We start from the raw sequence: 14,951 nt of genomic DNA on the forward strand, positions 1-14,951 counted from the left end.
GTGACTTGTAAAAAACAGGTCGCAGTGGGGGCTAAGGATTCACTATGGGCAGTTCCACTTGGTTAAGAGTTAGCCAGACCCCTGCCCTAGACAGTCTCCAGTGTCCCCCAGACCCGCCCCCTCCCACAGGGCAGAAAGAGGCCTATTCTGTTATCTAGCCTCCTGGGATATAAAAGTCCTTACTTTGAGTCCTTTCTGCCTCTTGCTTTTGGGTCAAATATTTATTTATTTAAGTCTAGAGACTTCATTATCTTTCTACCCTAGAGGGCCGAATGAATCTCCCCTTCCACTCTGTAGGAATTTTCTGAAAGAACTTACTCTCTGAAAAACATCTCGAGCTCTGGGACACCGCTCCCACCCTCCAGTCTTCCCTTGACCTCTGCCTCCGTCGTTCCACCTGCCCCAGGACGTGACAGAAGGAAAGAGGTTGGCTGGAAGGGAGGGGCGAAAGTGTCACAAGCACCTGTCACCTGCCTGGCCCTGGTCCCCACCTCCCCAGCCCCCAGAACCTCCGCCCTCCCTCCCGCACGCCCCGACTGCGACTAGCCCGTCCCTCCCGCCCCAGCCTCCCGCCACCTTCCAATGGCCAAGGGGCAGGGCAAGCTGAGCAAGCCGCGGCAGCCCAGCTGGGTCCCCGCCCTGTTCCCGGTTCCCGAGCCGGGCCCCTGCGACCTTTAAATGCCGCCCAGGGCCAGCGCGACGCGGCCTTCGCCACCCTTCTTCCTCGGGCGGCGACAGCAGCACCCCGAGGAAGAAAGCAGCCCCGACCGCGCAGCGGCGGTCCGGCAGCAGCGGCCACCTCCGACCTCCCGGCCCGAGCCGCCTCCCGCTCCCCTCCCCCTCCTCCCCGGCCCAGCCTGCCTGGTCGGCGCCTGGCCCCAGGCGTGCGCGCACGCGTGCCCGCCTGTGTGTGCGCGCGCCCGAGCCAGCCTCGGACCCGCGCCCCCGCCCGGCGCAGGACCGCCCCGGGATCCCCGCCCGCGCGCCGCGTCCCACGTCCCCCGCCGCCGCCGCCGGGCCGCCAGCCCTGCACCCCGGCGCGCAGTGCAAGAAGATGGCGGGATCCGTGGCCGACAGCGATGCCGCGGTGGTGAGTGCGGAGGGGTGCACGCGAGGCGCCCCCTTCCCGCGGCCCCGCACGCCGCCGCCTGCTCAGCCTGGCTGCGGCGGAGAGGTGGCTGAGGCCCAGCCCGGCGCCCCCCGCGTGGGAAGGCGCCGGGTACCTGTTAGCGAGCGCCGGCTGTGAAAGGCAGGCCTGGGGGGCAGGCGGGGCGCCCCGGGTGCAGCCGAGGGAGCGTGCGTGGGGGCGGACGGCGGCATGGGGGTGACCGACAGCCCCCTCGATGCCGTGCAGCCGGCGGCCAGGTGTGTGCACGTTGCACGTGTGAGTGTGCGCGTGTGTGAGTGTGTCTGGGGCGCGCGCCCCGCCGCCGCCTCCGACGTCCCGGGGATTCCCCCTTGGAAATGGGTCTGGCCCGGGGGCTCCCGAGAGAAGTTGAGCGCGGCCCTGCACTCCAGCCACGTCCTTCGGGACAGGCCTGGGCGACAGCGGGTCCAGAGGCGTTTGCATTTAAAGAGGGGCCTGTCCTCCACCGACGCGGGGCTCGGGCTCCCCGGTGTGCCTCGACCTGGATTTTGATCCAGATCTGAAGGTCTGGGGATCTTCAGAAGCTTAGCTACCAGGTGGAAAGGACGGGTTTTGTTCCGGGGCTTTCTGCGGCTATTCAATGGGCTGTGAGGTGGCAGCATTTGCAGACGCTGCCTGTGTCCTGCCAAGGCTACTGGATTCAGCCAGATCCCTGTAGGTTCTTCCCCACCCCTTCCCCTTCCCCTCTCCCGCCCCCACCCCCAAAACTAGAGCCTTTGGAAAGCCAATCTGTGTGCTTCTATTTTTAGAAACTAGATGATGGGCATTTAAACAACTCTTTGGGCTCTCCAGTTCAAGCCGACGTGTACTTCCCACGACTGGTAAGTGATTTAGTTCTGTGCTCTGTGTCTCCGCCTGTACCCATTTTCTTTCTAACTGCATTTTCTAATGAGTCAGGTCCCCAGGATCTGAGGGCTTGGCTCTTCCCCTACAGGCTGTAAACTTCCTGCTTCTCCTGTCATCCTTTGCAGATAGTTCCATTTTGTGGGCACATTAAGGGTGGCATGAGACCAGGCAAGAAGGTGTTGGTGATGGGCATCGTAGACCTCAACCCAGAGAGGTAAGACAGAGAGTCCTTGTCACAGGAAGGCTTATCAGGGAGTTACAAGGCGGCGCCCACTCTTGTTGTGGTTTATTGCCCCTCCTCCTCTCCCTGTGGCCAGTGTTGCTAGTTAGAAGCGCCAAGAAAGTACCATGTTCCCATGAAAAGAATGTGTATGAATCCTAGCCATCATTTGTCCAGACAGCTATTTATATCAGAGATTATAAATATAGGCCCACATCATTTTCTCTTTGACCCTTAGGGAGGCCAAAGGATTTTTTTCTAAGGGTTTTTAAACATGGTGCTTAGAGCAAGATCTGTCAATGTAAATGGCAAGCAGACTTTACAAGATATTATTCCCCTGGTCAGTTTCTGGGGCTTCTTCTGAGAATTCTGAAATGGATTAAGGTACAGATGTGTGGGTGGTTTGAAGCATCTGACATCCCTAATATCAGTCCTTTTGCAAAGCCTCCTTTAGGTATCAAAACGCCTGGCTTGATTGTAATCCTCCGTCTCCATACGTAGCCCAATTCCCTGTGTAAAAAGTGGCCCATTAAAAGCAAACATACCCTGAGAAGAAAGAGCAAGTATGGGGGCCTGAGTTATTGACAAGTGTTGTCATGGCCAACCCTGATTAACGAGGTAATTTTCTGTTCAGCTTTGCCATCAGCTTGACCTGTGGTGACTCTGAAGACCCTCCCGCCGACGTGGCAATTGAACTCAAAGCTGTGTTCACAGACCGGCAGCTACTCAGAAATTCTTGTATATCTGGGGAAAGAGGTGAAGAACAGTCAGCAATCCCTTACTTTCCATTCATCCCAGACCAGCCATTCAGGGTGAGTACCTCGAGTGCCTCAACTCTAACTGCTGGCAGGGTGATGATGCTGTTCTCCTGCAGTGTATGCCAAGAAGGCTTTAAGCAGCCAGAATTTTTGCATGTCCAGGAAATTTGTCACCTGACGGCGAAAAAAAGAAAAAAAGATCAAAAGAGCTCTGTTTGCTGATAGGAATTAATACCATACTAGCTCTTGGCTCTATTTAGCTAGTACATTTAGTAAATAAACCCATGTCTGGATTGCTAAGAATAAATACTTTTCTATGTAGTACTCAACCTAGTACTGGGAACGTAATCTATACTGGCCCCGAAACACCTGATTAATAAATAATAGTAAGTGCTAGAATTTTCCTCAACCTGTAAGGAGTAGTAAGCCTTATTGGTTGTGACCTTTTAAAGAATATAGTGATGATCTTTTCATTGTTTCTTGTTGCTTTTGCCTGTATGGCCTGGTCCTGTTTCTGCCTCTGGGTTAAGTAGCCTCAGTGTGTTTTATTGCCACAGGCTGTGTGGCTGACAGACTCCTTCTCTGGGGCCTAGATGAGTATAAATTGGCTCTCCACTATCTCGTGGGCAGGAAGCACAGCCCAAACTTCCCATCCAACCAAGCAATATGAGTAGCACCTTCCTCTATGAAGGCCAACGCCAAGAGATGCAAGTAGTGTGGGTAATGTGTTAGGAAAGGATTTACTGAACTATCAGTCCTGGTGATGAAGTTGTCTGCATTATACCTTGTTAACATACGTCACAATAATGACAACTCAGTTAAAAGCTCCCTGTTGCATATAAGCCTACTAAAAGCACAGCTATCCTTAACCTGTTGCTCTTCATCTAGAAATTTACAAGGGCCTTATAAAGAAGTAGTGGGAGGAATAAGAATCCACGAGGTCTACATCAGTGATAGAATCAAGATTGTTGTTCTCATCGTAGCCTGGGGAAGGCAACCCTGTCCATGTCCCGTGCCCTCCCCCTTCTCTAGAATGGTAATGACCCCTTAGACTCCTCTTGACTGTGACAGGTTTTTTTTCTTCCTTTTTTTGTTTTTTTGACTGTGACACTTTCTCAATGATGAATCTTAATGCGTAGCTCATGAGTATGAGTAACCAGAGCTTCTGACGGCCAAGAATATAATGCTCCCCAACAACCAAATTGAAATGAAATCAACCCTTCTTGGTGATACAATTTTAGTAATAATATGTATTAACTGTGACTAATATCACATATAAAGTCTCTTCTTGCATGGGAGCCACCAGTGCTTTTAATGAATACATAGTACAGAACCAATGATTAAAATGTATGGTGAATTACTTGAGGAAAAGAGGAAGAAAAAGCTTTTGCCATATGGAATCAGCATTTCTGTTTAGCTTAACAAAGCCTTGTTAATTACACCTGGTCCAGTGGTAATTACCTCCTCTCTGCTGTAGTGTTTACCATGTTTGAGTGTCTAGACTGTTATTACATGCTACTAAGGGGGTACTGGTTCTGCTTTGTTAGGGTCTTCTCTGAGGGTAGGACAGAATTGTGCAGGGGATGGAGGCACCTAGGTGGCTTCATCAGTTAAGCATCCGACTTCAGCTCAGGTCATGATCGCACAGTTCATGAGTTTGAGCCCCTCATTGAGCTCTCTGCTGTCAACGAAGAGCCTGCTTCGGATCCTCTGTCTCCCTCTCTCTCTGCCCCTCCCTCTCTTGCTCACGCTCTCTCAAAAATAATTATTTTTTTTTTAAAAAGAAAAAAATGGTTCAGGGGATGACAGTGGAGACATTATGTGTCATATAAATAAATATATGCTACTTTATGTCCCTTTCTGGAGTACGAGGAGAAGGGAGAAATTAAAGCATGAATAAATCTTTAAGGGATATTGAATAGCATAGAGCAATGGTTCACAAAGTGTGTTCCTCATTCCAGCCATGCCCGCATCGTGTTGGAACTTGATGGAAATGCAGATTCTTAGATCTTACCCTCGACCTACTAAGTGGATAATTTGGGGGGTGGAGCCCAGCAATCTGTGTCGTAACAAGCCTTCTGTATGAGTCTAGTACACCCCGATGCTTGAGAACCACTGAAGATGGTGCCTTTCTCTAAAATTAAGTATTATTTATTTGTTTTCCCCAGCAGGGTTCAGTGAAATTGTGAATTGAGATAGATGATGATTTAAAAAAAAAAAAAAAAAAAGAGATGGATGATGATTTTGTTTCTTCCAGGTGGAAATTCTTTGTGAGCACCCACGTTTCAGAGTGTTTGTGGATGGACACCAACTTTTTGATTTTTACCACCGCATTCAAACGTTATCTGCAATCGACACCATAAAGATAAACGGGGACCTCCAGATCACTAAGCTTGGCTGACACTGTTTAAACCACCTCCGTTTCAAATAGGATCAGGTGCCACGACTATCTGACTGTCGGTCTGGAAGAAGTGTCCTAGCAAGATCTGGAGACTTAAAAAGAAAACAAAAACAAAAAAGCAAGCTTCCCTGTCTCTTCTTTCTGTGCAGTTTAGACCCAAAATGGCAACTTCAGACTGTGGTTTGCCCTTAGGAAGCCGTCAGAACAAAGACACCGAGCCATTATTTCCAGAACCAAGTAATACATTTATGCTGGATTTTATTCAGACTAAACGGACATGGATTTGTGATAATTTGTGATTTGGTAGCAAGTTATTCATCTTTTCAAAACAAGGTGATACTTAGAAACAAAAGTGCTAAAGACCTAAAACAACACCACCAACAACAAAGACGGTACACCGAAATCAACTCATTTCTGCACTGAAGTGGGATCGTGTAGCACAACCAACATTTTAGTCAGGGTATTTACATAGAATGTAGGTTGTTCGAGGTTTGGTTGGTTTTGTTTTTCTGGTTTCTTCTTTTTTTTTTTTTTTTTTTTTGTTTGTTTTTGCACAACATAATGTTAATTCAGATTTTGAAAGCTTTCTCGGAGTTATTTATTTATACTCAGTGTATGTATTAGGGAATGATTAATGTCTCAAAAACAAGTTATGAACTTTTGAATGTACAAATATCTTAGGTCCAAAGGGGAAAATTACTTATTACAATCATGAAAGAATTGTATCTTCCATACCCCTAAACTTAGGATCTCTTGATATAAATTGCTGTAAGTGCTTTTGGGAAAACTTGGCAACATTTCGATAAAACTGCTTTTCAAGTAATAGACGATTACATGAATTCTATTTACATGACTTTTTCTCCTTACTGTGAATTAGCACAGTATTGGCTTTCTTAAGACTAATTAACTACTTTTTCCTAGGTCTTTATAACAGCTCATTAAGTTGTTATTAAACTGATTGAAAACATATAACAGATGATTGCATAGACAATTTTTAAAATAACTGTTATATAAACTTTTAAAAGTATACTATGAAAATGATTCTGGAATGCAATGTAAAGCAGAAGCAAGTGGCCCCAAATAACTTACTTGGAAGTAATTTATATCAACTTAAGCTGTTAGCTCATTGTATTACTTTTATTATGTGACCCTCGCCAATGTCCCTAAGCAATGCCTTTGGAGCTTCAGAGGAGAGGATGCTTCCCGCTGTGTTGGCTGTGCTGAGACATTAGGATAAGAGGGGATCCGGATTAGGAAATGATCCAGTTAGTTTATCTGGAAGGTTAACTCCCAGAACTCCAGGTCTCTTGAGCCCAGCCAATAGTATGAATGCTTCCACTTAAGCTGGAAGAGTTTCCGTGCACTTGTGGAACTGATCCATCCGACAGCAGAGCGTCATCGGGAGGAGCCTGCAGTACTGTAAATGTCACCACGCGGCAAGGGATGGTCGGAGTCCTGGGCACTGGACGTCACAAAGTGCATTGGCCCTGGAGAGAAGGACCCCTGGCATTGCTTTGGTCAGGTAGTGGGGAGGACTGAGGGATGCTGGGGTGGGGGTGTATTTATATATAATTTAGGTTTTGTTTGTACAGCATACTGCATCATGTTATGACACGTCCTTGCCCTGCTTTGCTTTGGAGTATTTTTTACACAACATGCAGAGACACGGAAGTGGCCACGTCATTTTCACGTGTCGAGAATGTAGACAGTGTTTCAGTACCAAAGTCTTAAGAAAAAGCAACCTAAAATTGTGAATTTTTTATAGGTGATGTATTTGGGTTCTTCTCAACTTTGAAACTGTTTAGCACAGTTCCACTGTGTTATAGAAGAAGATACTTTATCCAACGAGACTGGCTGAGCATTGAAAAGCTTTATGTACCAGCTGACTTAATCAGCCATGTTCAGCCAAGAGGGCTGTTCTGTGGCTCCAGGTATTTTCAAGCCTGTGATTAACTTCTCGTGGCTTCTCAAGCCACTAGATTTTGAGGAGTGTTTGTACAGGCATTTAGAGGGCACCCTGAACTATATTTGTGGGGGTTTTGGTGGAAGACCCCCACGGGAGGTTTCCTTTGAGTGGCTGTCCATCCCCACGCACTGCATAATTCAGCAGAAACCAGAGGAGCTGGGTGTGTTGATTGGAAATGACACTGTTCTCTCTACCTATCGGCTAACTGCTTATCGGCCGAGCCCTTACGCAGCTTAGTGTGAAGATACACTGTTAACCCTTCCTTTCTCTGGGAGGCCAGTGGGAACCTCTTGGTTAAGCCTGTTGGAATTAATCTAAATGATGTGATGGTTTGATTCAGGTATAACGAAATTAGCAGGGGGGCTGTGTTAATCATTAGCTGGAAACTGGAAACAGTGTTCTTGCCTCTCATTGGCATGTGAGGTATAAGGTGGGAATTCAGGGTGGAAAGTGCAATTTAAAGCTTCACAGGAGAGCATTTGGGTATGTAAGGAGTTATTTCTGACCAGAGCCTAATTTTGCAATATGACCAAAACCAAGGAATATAAATAACAGTCAGGCTCTGGGGGAACGAAAGGCAGGCTTTAGACAATCTGTCCATTTCTGCATCAAAATTGAATTGAATGTGTATATCTACTTAAAAATTAATAGAAGTGACTTCTGCTTTTTGGGCTGTCCCAGAATTGTCTGAAAAATACTATTTTTTTAAAATTTGAAACCCCGTTTCAAATCTTGCCAACCTCAGTTCAAAACCCCTAAGAGATCACTCTTGGAATTGATGGTGACTTGTTAAAATGGCAAATCCTTTCATTTGTACTAAAAAAATATATATCCAAAAAGAGGGAGGGAGCCCTGTGGCCTTGAGAGAAACAGCCTTGGCATTTTCCGGCATTAATGTAGAAATAATGTTCTTATGATGACATATTTTCAAGGAAACACTTTCTTATTTACTGCGTGGTGTAAAATGTTGCTAAATGTGTTCTTACATTATTATGTCACTGCTAAAAGTTATTTGCACTATAATAAAGGAATTTTCTACAAAGCGGTTTCTGGTTTGTAACATGCTAAATTTGGCACCAGATATGATGTACTTAGTATAAACCAAACGGTATTAACAGTGTTCCCTCACTTTAATATATGCTCCAAAACCACTTGTTCACATGTTTCCCACTTTGATAAACTGATCAAGGGAAGGAAGGTGCCTCGGAGACCTAATGAGTTTATGTTGTGTGTACAATGGGTTTTCTTTTTAAGTATAATTTATATACAGTAAATTCACTTTGATGTACAATTCCACGGGTTCTAACGCATGCATAGATTCCTGTTAACCACCACCTCAACCGGGATACAGAATTGTTCCATCACCCCCCAAAATTCCCTTGTGCTATCCTTTTATAGTTAAATTTGCCCCTCACTCCTAACCCCTAATCAGGCAACCACTGTTCCCTGTCCCCTCTCTATAGTTTTGCCTTTTCCTGAGTGTCCTAGAAAGAAAATCATGCAGTACGTAATCTTTTGAGGTCGGTTTTTTCCCATTTGCGTAATGCATTTGAGATTCATGTGGTGTGTGTATCAATAGTTTTTATCGCTCAGTAGTGTTCTATTGTATAGATGTACCAATTTCTTTATCCATCTACCTGTTAAGGATGCAGTGGGTTCTTAATAAATCATTACATATAATCTTAGCACAGTATATATACAAAAGCAAGACTGAATATCCATGTCTTCTCTTTCCTGTGGTTTGAATGATTAGGAAGAAAACTTGATTCCTTGGCTATTCTGCCTACAAATAAAACTATAGCTTATAGAAGTTTGCCTAGCTTCAGTTCGGGAGGTAAGCAGAGATATTTACTCACATGCTGGTTCTAGGGTCCTACTTAACGCCTTAAATGTTTTTATTAATCCCTTTTTTCCATTTTTATTTTTCAAAGATGCAAAGTTATGAGGCATGATTCTGTCACAGCTTTTGCAGTTAAGTATAGGCAGGGAGGCACCTATATGCGCACCTGTTAAGGTGGGGACAGTTTGCTGACACTATTGGACAGAGATGGGGGAACTTCCGTGCCCCACAGCCTTGCTAGAGAGATCCCTTTTGAAATATGACATTATACTTGCTTTGTGACAGCATTGTGGATTAGATGGTGTGGAAGACAGCTATAATTGGAGCCTCCAAGTGCCTCAAACACTGAAGGTCTTCACTCATGCAACAGGTATTTATTGAGCTGTGCCAGTTGCTGTTCTAGGCACTCAGACAATACATCAATGAGTAAGACTGACGAAGGTCTCTGGTGGGTTTAAACTTTAGTGTGCTTAAGAATCACCCAGAAAGCCCGCTTAAAGGCGCAAGCCCAGCCTCATTCCGGGAGATTGTTTCAAAAGATGTGGAGTTGGTCCCAAGAGTTTGTATTTTTGGGAAACATCCTGGATCCCAAATTAAGGAGCTCTACCTTGGTGAATTCCATACACATTCACCTAATCAAACTGTTGGATTCTATGGGGCTGTGATACTCTGATCTGTGCATATCTTCCTGTGAAAATTGCATTTCGACGCAGGGACATCCTTGCACTCCCCCAAAAAATCATGCAACTGTCATTACAGCTCTATAGCTGTGTGCCAACATCCCTGATTTAACCTCCTCCTCTCCTCATTCTATCCCTACCTCAAATATAAGACACTGAAGTAAAAGAAAGTGCCTTTCAACCAAGTTTTATAGAAATCTTCCTTATTTGGATTTACTTTGGACCTCAGGAGGACCTGACACCTGTTTTAAACAGTGGATGCTCTGAGAAAGATTGAGGTTCTGGGGGAAGCCTGCCTTCCTTATTGGTAACTATTTCAATCAGTTACTCATTGGAGAATTGTCAGGGTGGGACCCAATCGTTACTCTGAGACAAATAACACAGAGTGATGTATAACTTGTAAAGAGGTCAGAGGGCAAGTAGTAATGGCCCAAATGAGCTGTTCCTGGCATTTTGGAAATGAATTTAGAGTCTTCCTTTCACAAGAAAAGGCTGCAACACTGCGTGCATGCCTTGCTTACTAACCACCATGTTAATTTCACAATGATTCTTCCCTTAAAAAAAAAAAAAAAAAAGCCTCCTGCACAAGGCCAAGAACTGCCTTGCAAGACAAACACTAAATAATTAATTAAAATGGGTGTATACAGATGCCAAAACAATACTCAACCAAGACAGAAGGGGAAGAAATAGCCACTGACGCTTTCTCTTGCTTTGATACACCTTCCATCTCCCAGGGAAAGATGGTGACCAGGTGAGCAAAGTCTTACAGAAGTAAGGAGACATCGTTCTTTGAAAGGGCAACAGACTGTCCCTAAATAATAGGCCCTGGGAAGCCCCAAGCCAGCCATGAGCCTTGGGGACGATACGAGGTTTGGGGGGCCTTCCAAGGTTTCATGAGTAAGAATGATAACAAATGTTTGCTAATGACCCCAGCAACTCCCTCTCTGTAAGTCTTCTGTCATTAATTCTAAACCGATAGATGAAAATAATCAAAGCTCACCTAAACAGCTGGTCTGGGAACAGGAGGGAGAAGCAGTGAGTCTGTGGTGAGAGGTGAGAATGGGGCACCCCTGCCTCAGGGATTCCTTGTGGAAGCTTAGGTAGGCACTTTATTTATTTACTTCTTTTGAAAGAGGGGGAAAAATGTTTTAATTGTTGAAATACATTAGTAAATTGAGTAATCTGCATTGCAGCACTAAGTGCTAGATGCAGTTACCATCACATTAAGAACTTTCCAAATATCACACTAACCATCAGTCACCAGTTCAAGTGGGCACTTTAAACTTCCTGCTTCACTTTGCCTCCTGTGAGAAACGGAAATCATGACACTGTATCATCATTGTATCATCATGTTTGGAGAGCCAGAGGTAATAGCAGTTGGGGCAGGAGTAAAACATTTGTCACGATTGATAAAGCCAGAGTGAAAATAATCATGATACCAACTCCTGTAGCAGTTCTCCACAAGGTTGTAAAACAGTAAGAAAAGCGCCAGTGTTTGAGGCTGTGTCTAATCCCTTGGAATACGCTTTTAATATTGTCTCATGGAAGTCTATTTTATTTAAAATCTAGCCAAAGTTAGCAGTGTGTTAGGCAATATTTAAAATGATGTTTGTAAAATACAATTAGAGATTTTTTATGCTGAATTATTACATTTGTTCCAATATGAGAAGCATGGGTTTCTCCTAATGCAGTAAAAATAATCTTTAGTTCAACATAAAATGATTTTTCATGTTACATTAAAAAGTGAATAAGGAAGACATGCACAAAAAAGATAAGGAACTACTGAAAACAGTTCTTTTAATGAGAATCTTCATGGAGTAGTGTGGTCTGTTACTCTAAGATGCTAATTCACCATTCATTTATCCTACATTTAAAAAAAAATTTTTTTATGTTTATTTATTTTTGAGAGAGAGGGAGAGACAGAGTGTGAGCAGGGGAGAGGCAGAGAGAGAGGGAGACACAGAATCTGAAGCAGGCTCCAGGCTCTGAGCTGTCAGCACACAGCCCGATGCGTGGCTTGAACCCACAAACCATGAGATCATGACCTGAGCCGCAGTCAGGCACTCAACCGACTGAGCCACCCAGGTGCCCCATCCTACATTTTTTTTTAACTTTAGAGAGAGAGAGCACATGCACACAAGTGGGGAGGAGGGGCAGAGGGGGAGAAAGAGAGAGAGAGAGAGAGAGAGAGAGAGAGAGAGAGAGAATCCCAAGCAGGCTCCATGCTCAGCTTGGAGCCCCATGACCCTGGAATCATGACCTGAGCTGAAATCAAGAGTTGGATGCTCAGCCAACTGAGCCACCCTGGCACCCTTATCCTACATTTTTTAAATCTTTAAATAAACAAAAAACCCACACATTATGGACAAGTCCACTGTCTTTATCTGAGGAGGTTGGAAAGAGACCTGTTCTCATAAGACTCTGATTAAAATCCAATATTGGGGTTACCTCACAGTTTGGGGTAGAAGGCAACTAACCTTCATTCTCTTTGCTTTTGTAAGCAGTGTAAATTCCTGACTTGGGATTCCCCCTGGCAATCCTCAGTAACTTTGAAATTACGTAAATGCTTTTTAAAAATTCAGCTTGTTCAATTGAAAGGGCAAATACTTTTATACAGTTCACGCTCTTAAAGCATGTCTGTATAGTTATTCATGCCCATAGTTCTTCTCTCTCGTAATGGAATCACTCATAACTGGATGCTAATGTAGTGAAGCTGGGATTAAACGGAGCACTTTTATATGAAGGCTCCGTGTTGGACACCACGGGTTATAAAAAGAGATAAAGGACATATGTCATCTACCTGGAAGAGTTTATGATCTAACTGGAAAGACAGGTCATGGACATATAAAATACACATAAAGATACACGTCAACAAATAGAGCCAGTCTGAGTGGGCAGAACATTACATGCTCTAGGAGTTCCAGGGGACAGGGCTTGCTAGGGTGACCCAGGGGCAGCGTCTGGGTCCGGAAGACTTCAGCTGGGCTTCCAAGGGCCCGAATGCCCTTTGCACCTTCGTGCTACACCAACCCCCCCTCCCCCGTACATACCAACTTTGGGTTTGAGCTGAGGGGCCAGTGTTAGGTCTCCAAAAGTTCAGTGATGTAGTTGAAATTCTGGCCTCCCAAAGCAAGTTCAAGGAGGAATTTGCTATTTTTAAATTACAAAACACATGGGTCTCTGGTAGAGAGAAGACCTTCCTTTCAGAAGCCTCCAGCAAAGAAAGGGCTCCTTCACAGAATATCTATGGAGAAATCATATCATAGATGCATTTCAAGTACTCAACTTCAGCCCCACCATTTGGCACCAAAATACAAAACAAAGCAAAAAAAAAAAAAAAAAAAACCACCTTGTATAGAAAGGAACCATTAAATACTCCACCTGTCATCCCACTGGAAGAGCAAAGGGCCTGAGAGTGGGGATGTGACTCAGATGTGCCTTCCGTGATTGAGCTTCCTGGGCCTCACAGCTGAGCCCTCAAAGGTCCTCTAAGGTCCCTGGACCCACGTCTAAAGATACCATTGATCTTTCCTGTGCCTCGCTCCTAACCACCAACCAGATTCTCCTTCTGGTGCTCCACCAGAGGAACAAAGACCTTCTCCATCACTGAATGAAGAACTGCATTGTTGAATTTACTGAGAACTAGCCTCCAAAGTGACCCCTTCTTAAGGGATTTTTTCCAAGGGAAATTTTGTCCCTGAGCTTTCCATGCTGACTTTTGTACCTAACCACATGTGACAGATTTCCACCGTTTAGCCCAAGTAAACAGTTTTCTTGTTTATACATGATAGCCAGCTTCTTGATAGCAGAATCCATTTTCTGAGCTCTGGATCTAGACAGGGATGTCCAGTAAACTTTCTGGGGCATTGGAGAGATTCTGCAATCTGCATTGTCCAATACAGTAGCCACCATCTACACGTGGCTGTTCAGCACTTAGAATGTGGCTAGTGCCTACCATACTGGACAGCGCCCGTCTAGAACATCAGACTGTGCTGAGCTTATGCTCGGTCTAGACCCTCAGGGAATTTTGTAGGCGGCAGAACTTCCTGTTTGAACCTAAGCCGCACTCACCCGCAAATTCAGGAAAGTCTAGGCACTTTCTGAAGGCATATTCATATGACAGACCAAGGTGCCTCTGGGGAAGAACACAATGCAGAGGAAGAGAGAGTCCACAAGGCAGTTTGTTCCAGGAAGGCAGGCAAGCTTCCAGAGAAAGTGATAACTTTGCAGTCACTTCTGTGTTGTCCCTCACGCCGTCCCAGGCCCAAGTCAGTGGAGCTATACTTGAATCCTAGAACAAGGGGCTGCAATAAACACCCTGCTTCCGTGTGAACCCCACCCCTCAGAGAGCTGAAGAGTGAGGTAGCGGCAGCACGGGCGACATGTAGTCGTGTACCCACCGACGTTTCCCATGCACCTCGTGCGTTCCAGGCATGGTGCTAGATGCTGGCAGCCATGTGGGCAGCTGCCGTGGCACCTGCCTGGGCCTGAGTCTTCAGCAGCCTCTGCACAGCTGTCAGCAGTACGACAGATGCCACCGAGCAGCGTCAGGAGCATAGCCGTCCATCTCAGAATCGCAATGGTGGTCAGAAGCCTTTATTTATTTTTATGACTCACGCCATCGTGTTTACGTGTTTGTCTAACCCATAAGTGGTTGGCCTCCTGTGAACAGTCTTGGGTTGATCTAAAGCCACGATTGGAGGAGGACCCAACACTTTTTCATATCCTCAAAAAGCCAACCTACTCCAGAAAGCGTTTGGGAACAAGAAATTTTATGGGTCATTTTGTGGGAAGATGAGTCTTTTATCACACACCACTCAAAAAAACAATGGAATAAAAACCCTTAGTAGACATTTTTTTCTCCCCAAGTCCCTCTTTAACTTCTAGCCCTCTCCAACGCTCTCCGAGGCAGTTTCTGTATCTCCCCAATTGCCTGCCTTATGCAGAGAGCTATTTGGCCTGTACCAGCTCTCCAAAAGGGGCTTTTAAAAGGCAATTTTCTCCACAGGGGAAATTCAGGCCCCATGAAAACTGAGAATTCTCTATCATGCCATTTCCTAGTTTCTTTAACACTTTGCCTCATTTCCAAAACA

General features: G+C 45.3%; 1 protein-coding gene across 1 annotated transcript; it reads left to right on the plus strand.

The window, feature by feature from the left end:
- The first annotated feature begins 888 nt into the window (after positions 1–888).
- On the plus strand, positions 889–8,380 carry LGALSL (galectin like). The gene is made up of 5 exons (XM_049650333.1): positions 889–1,090; positions 1,897–1,968; positions 2,119–2,207; positions 2,848–3,025; positions 5,229–8,380. Exons 1-5 carry the CDS (start codon positions 1,055–1,057, stop codon positions 5,370–5,372), a joined length of 519 nt encoding a protein of 172 aa, XP_049506290.1. The 5' UTR covers positions 889–1,054; the 3' UTR covers positions 5,373–8,380.
- The last annotated feature ends 6,571 nt before the right edge of the window (positions 8,381–14,951 follow it).

The sequence above is a fragment of the Panthera uncia genome (assembly GCF_023721935.1).
Source record: "Panthera uncia isolate 11264 chromosome A3 unlocalized genomic scaffold, Puncia_PCG_1.0 HiC_scaffold_11, whole genome shotgun sequence".
Classification (NCBI taxonomy): Eukaryota; Metazoa; Chordata; class Mammalia; order Carnivora; family Felidae; genus Panthera; species Panthera uncia.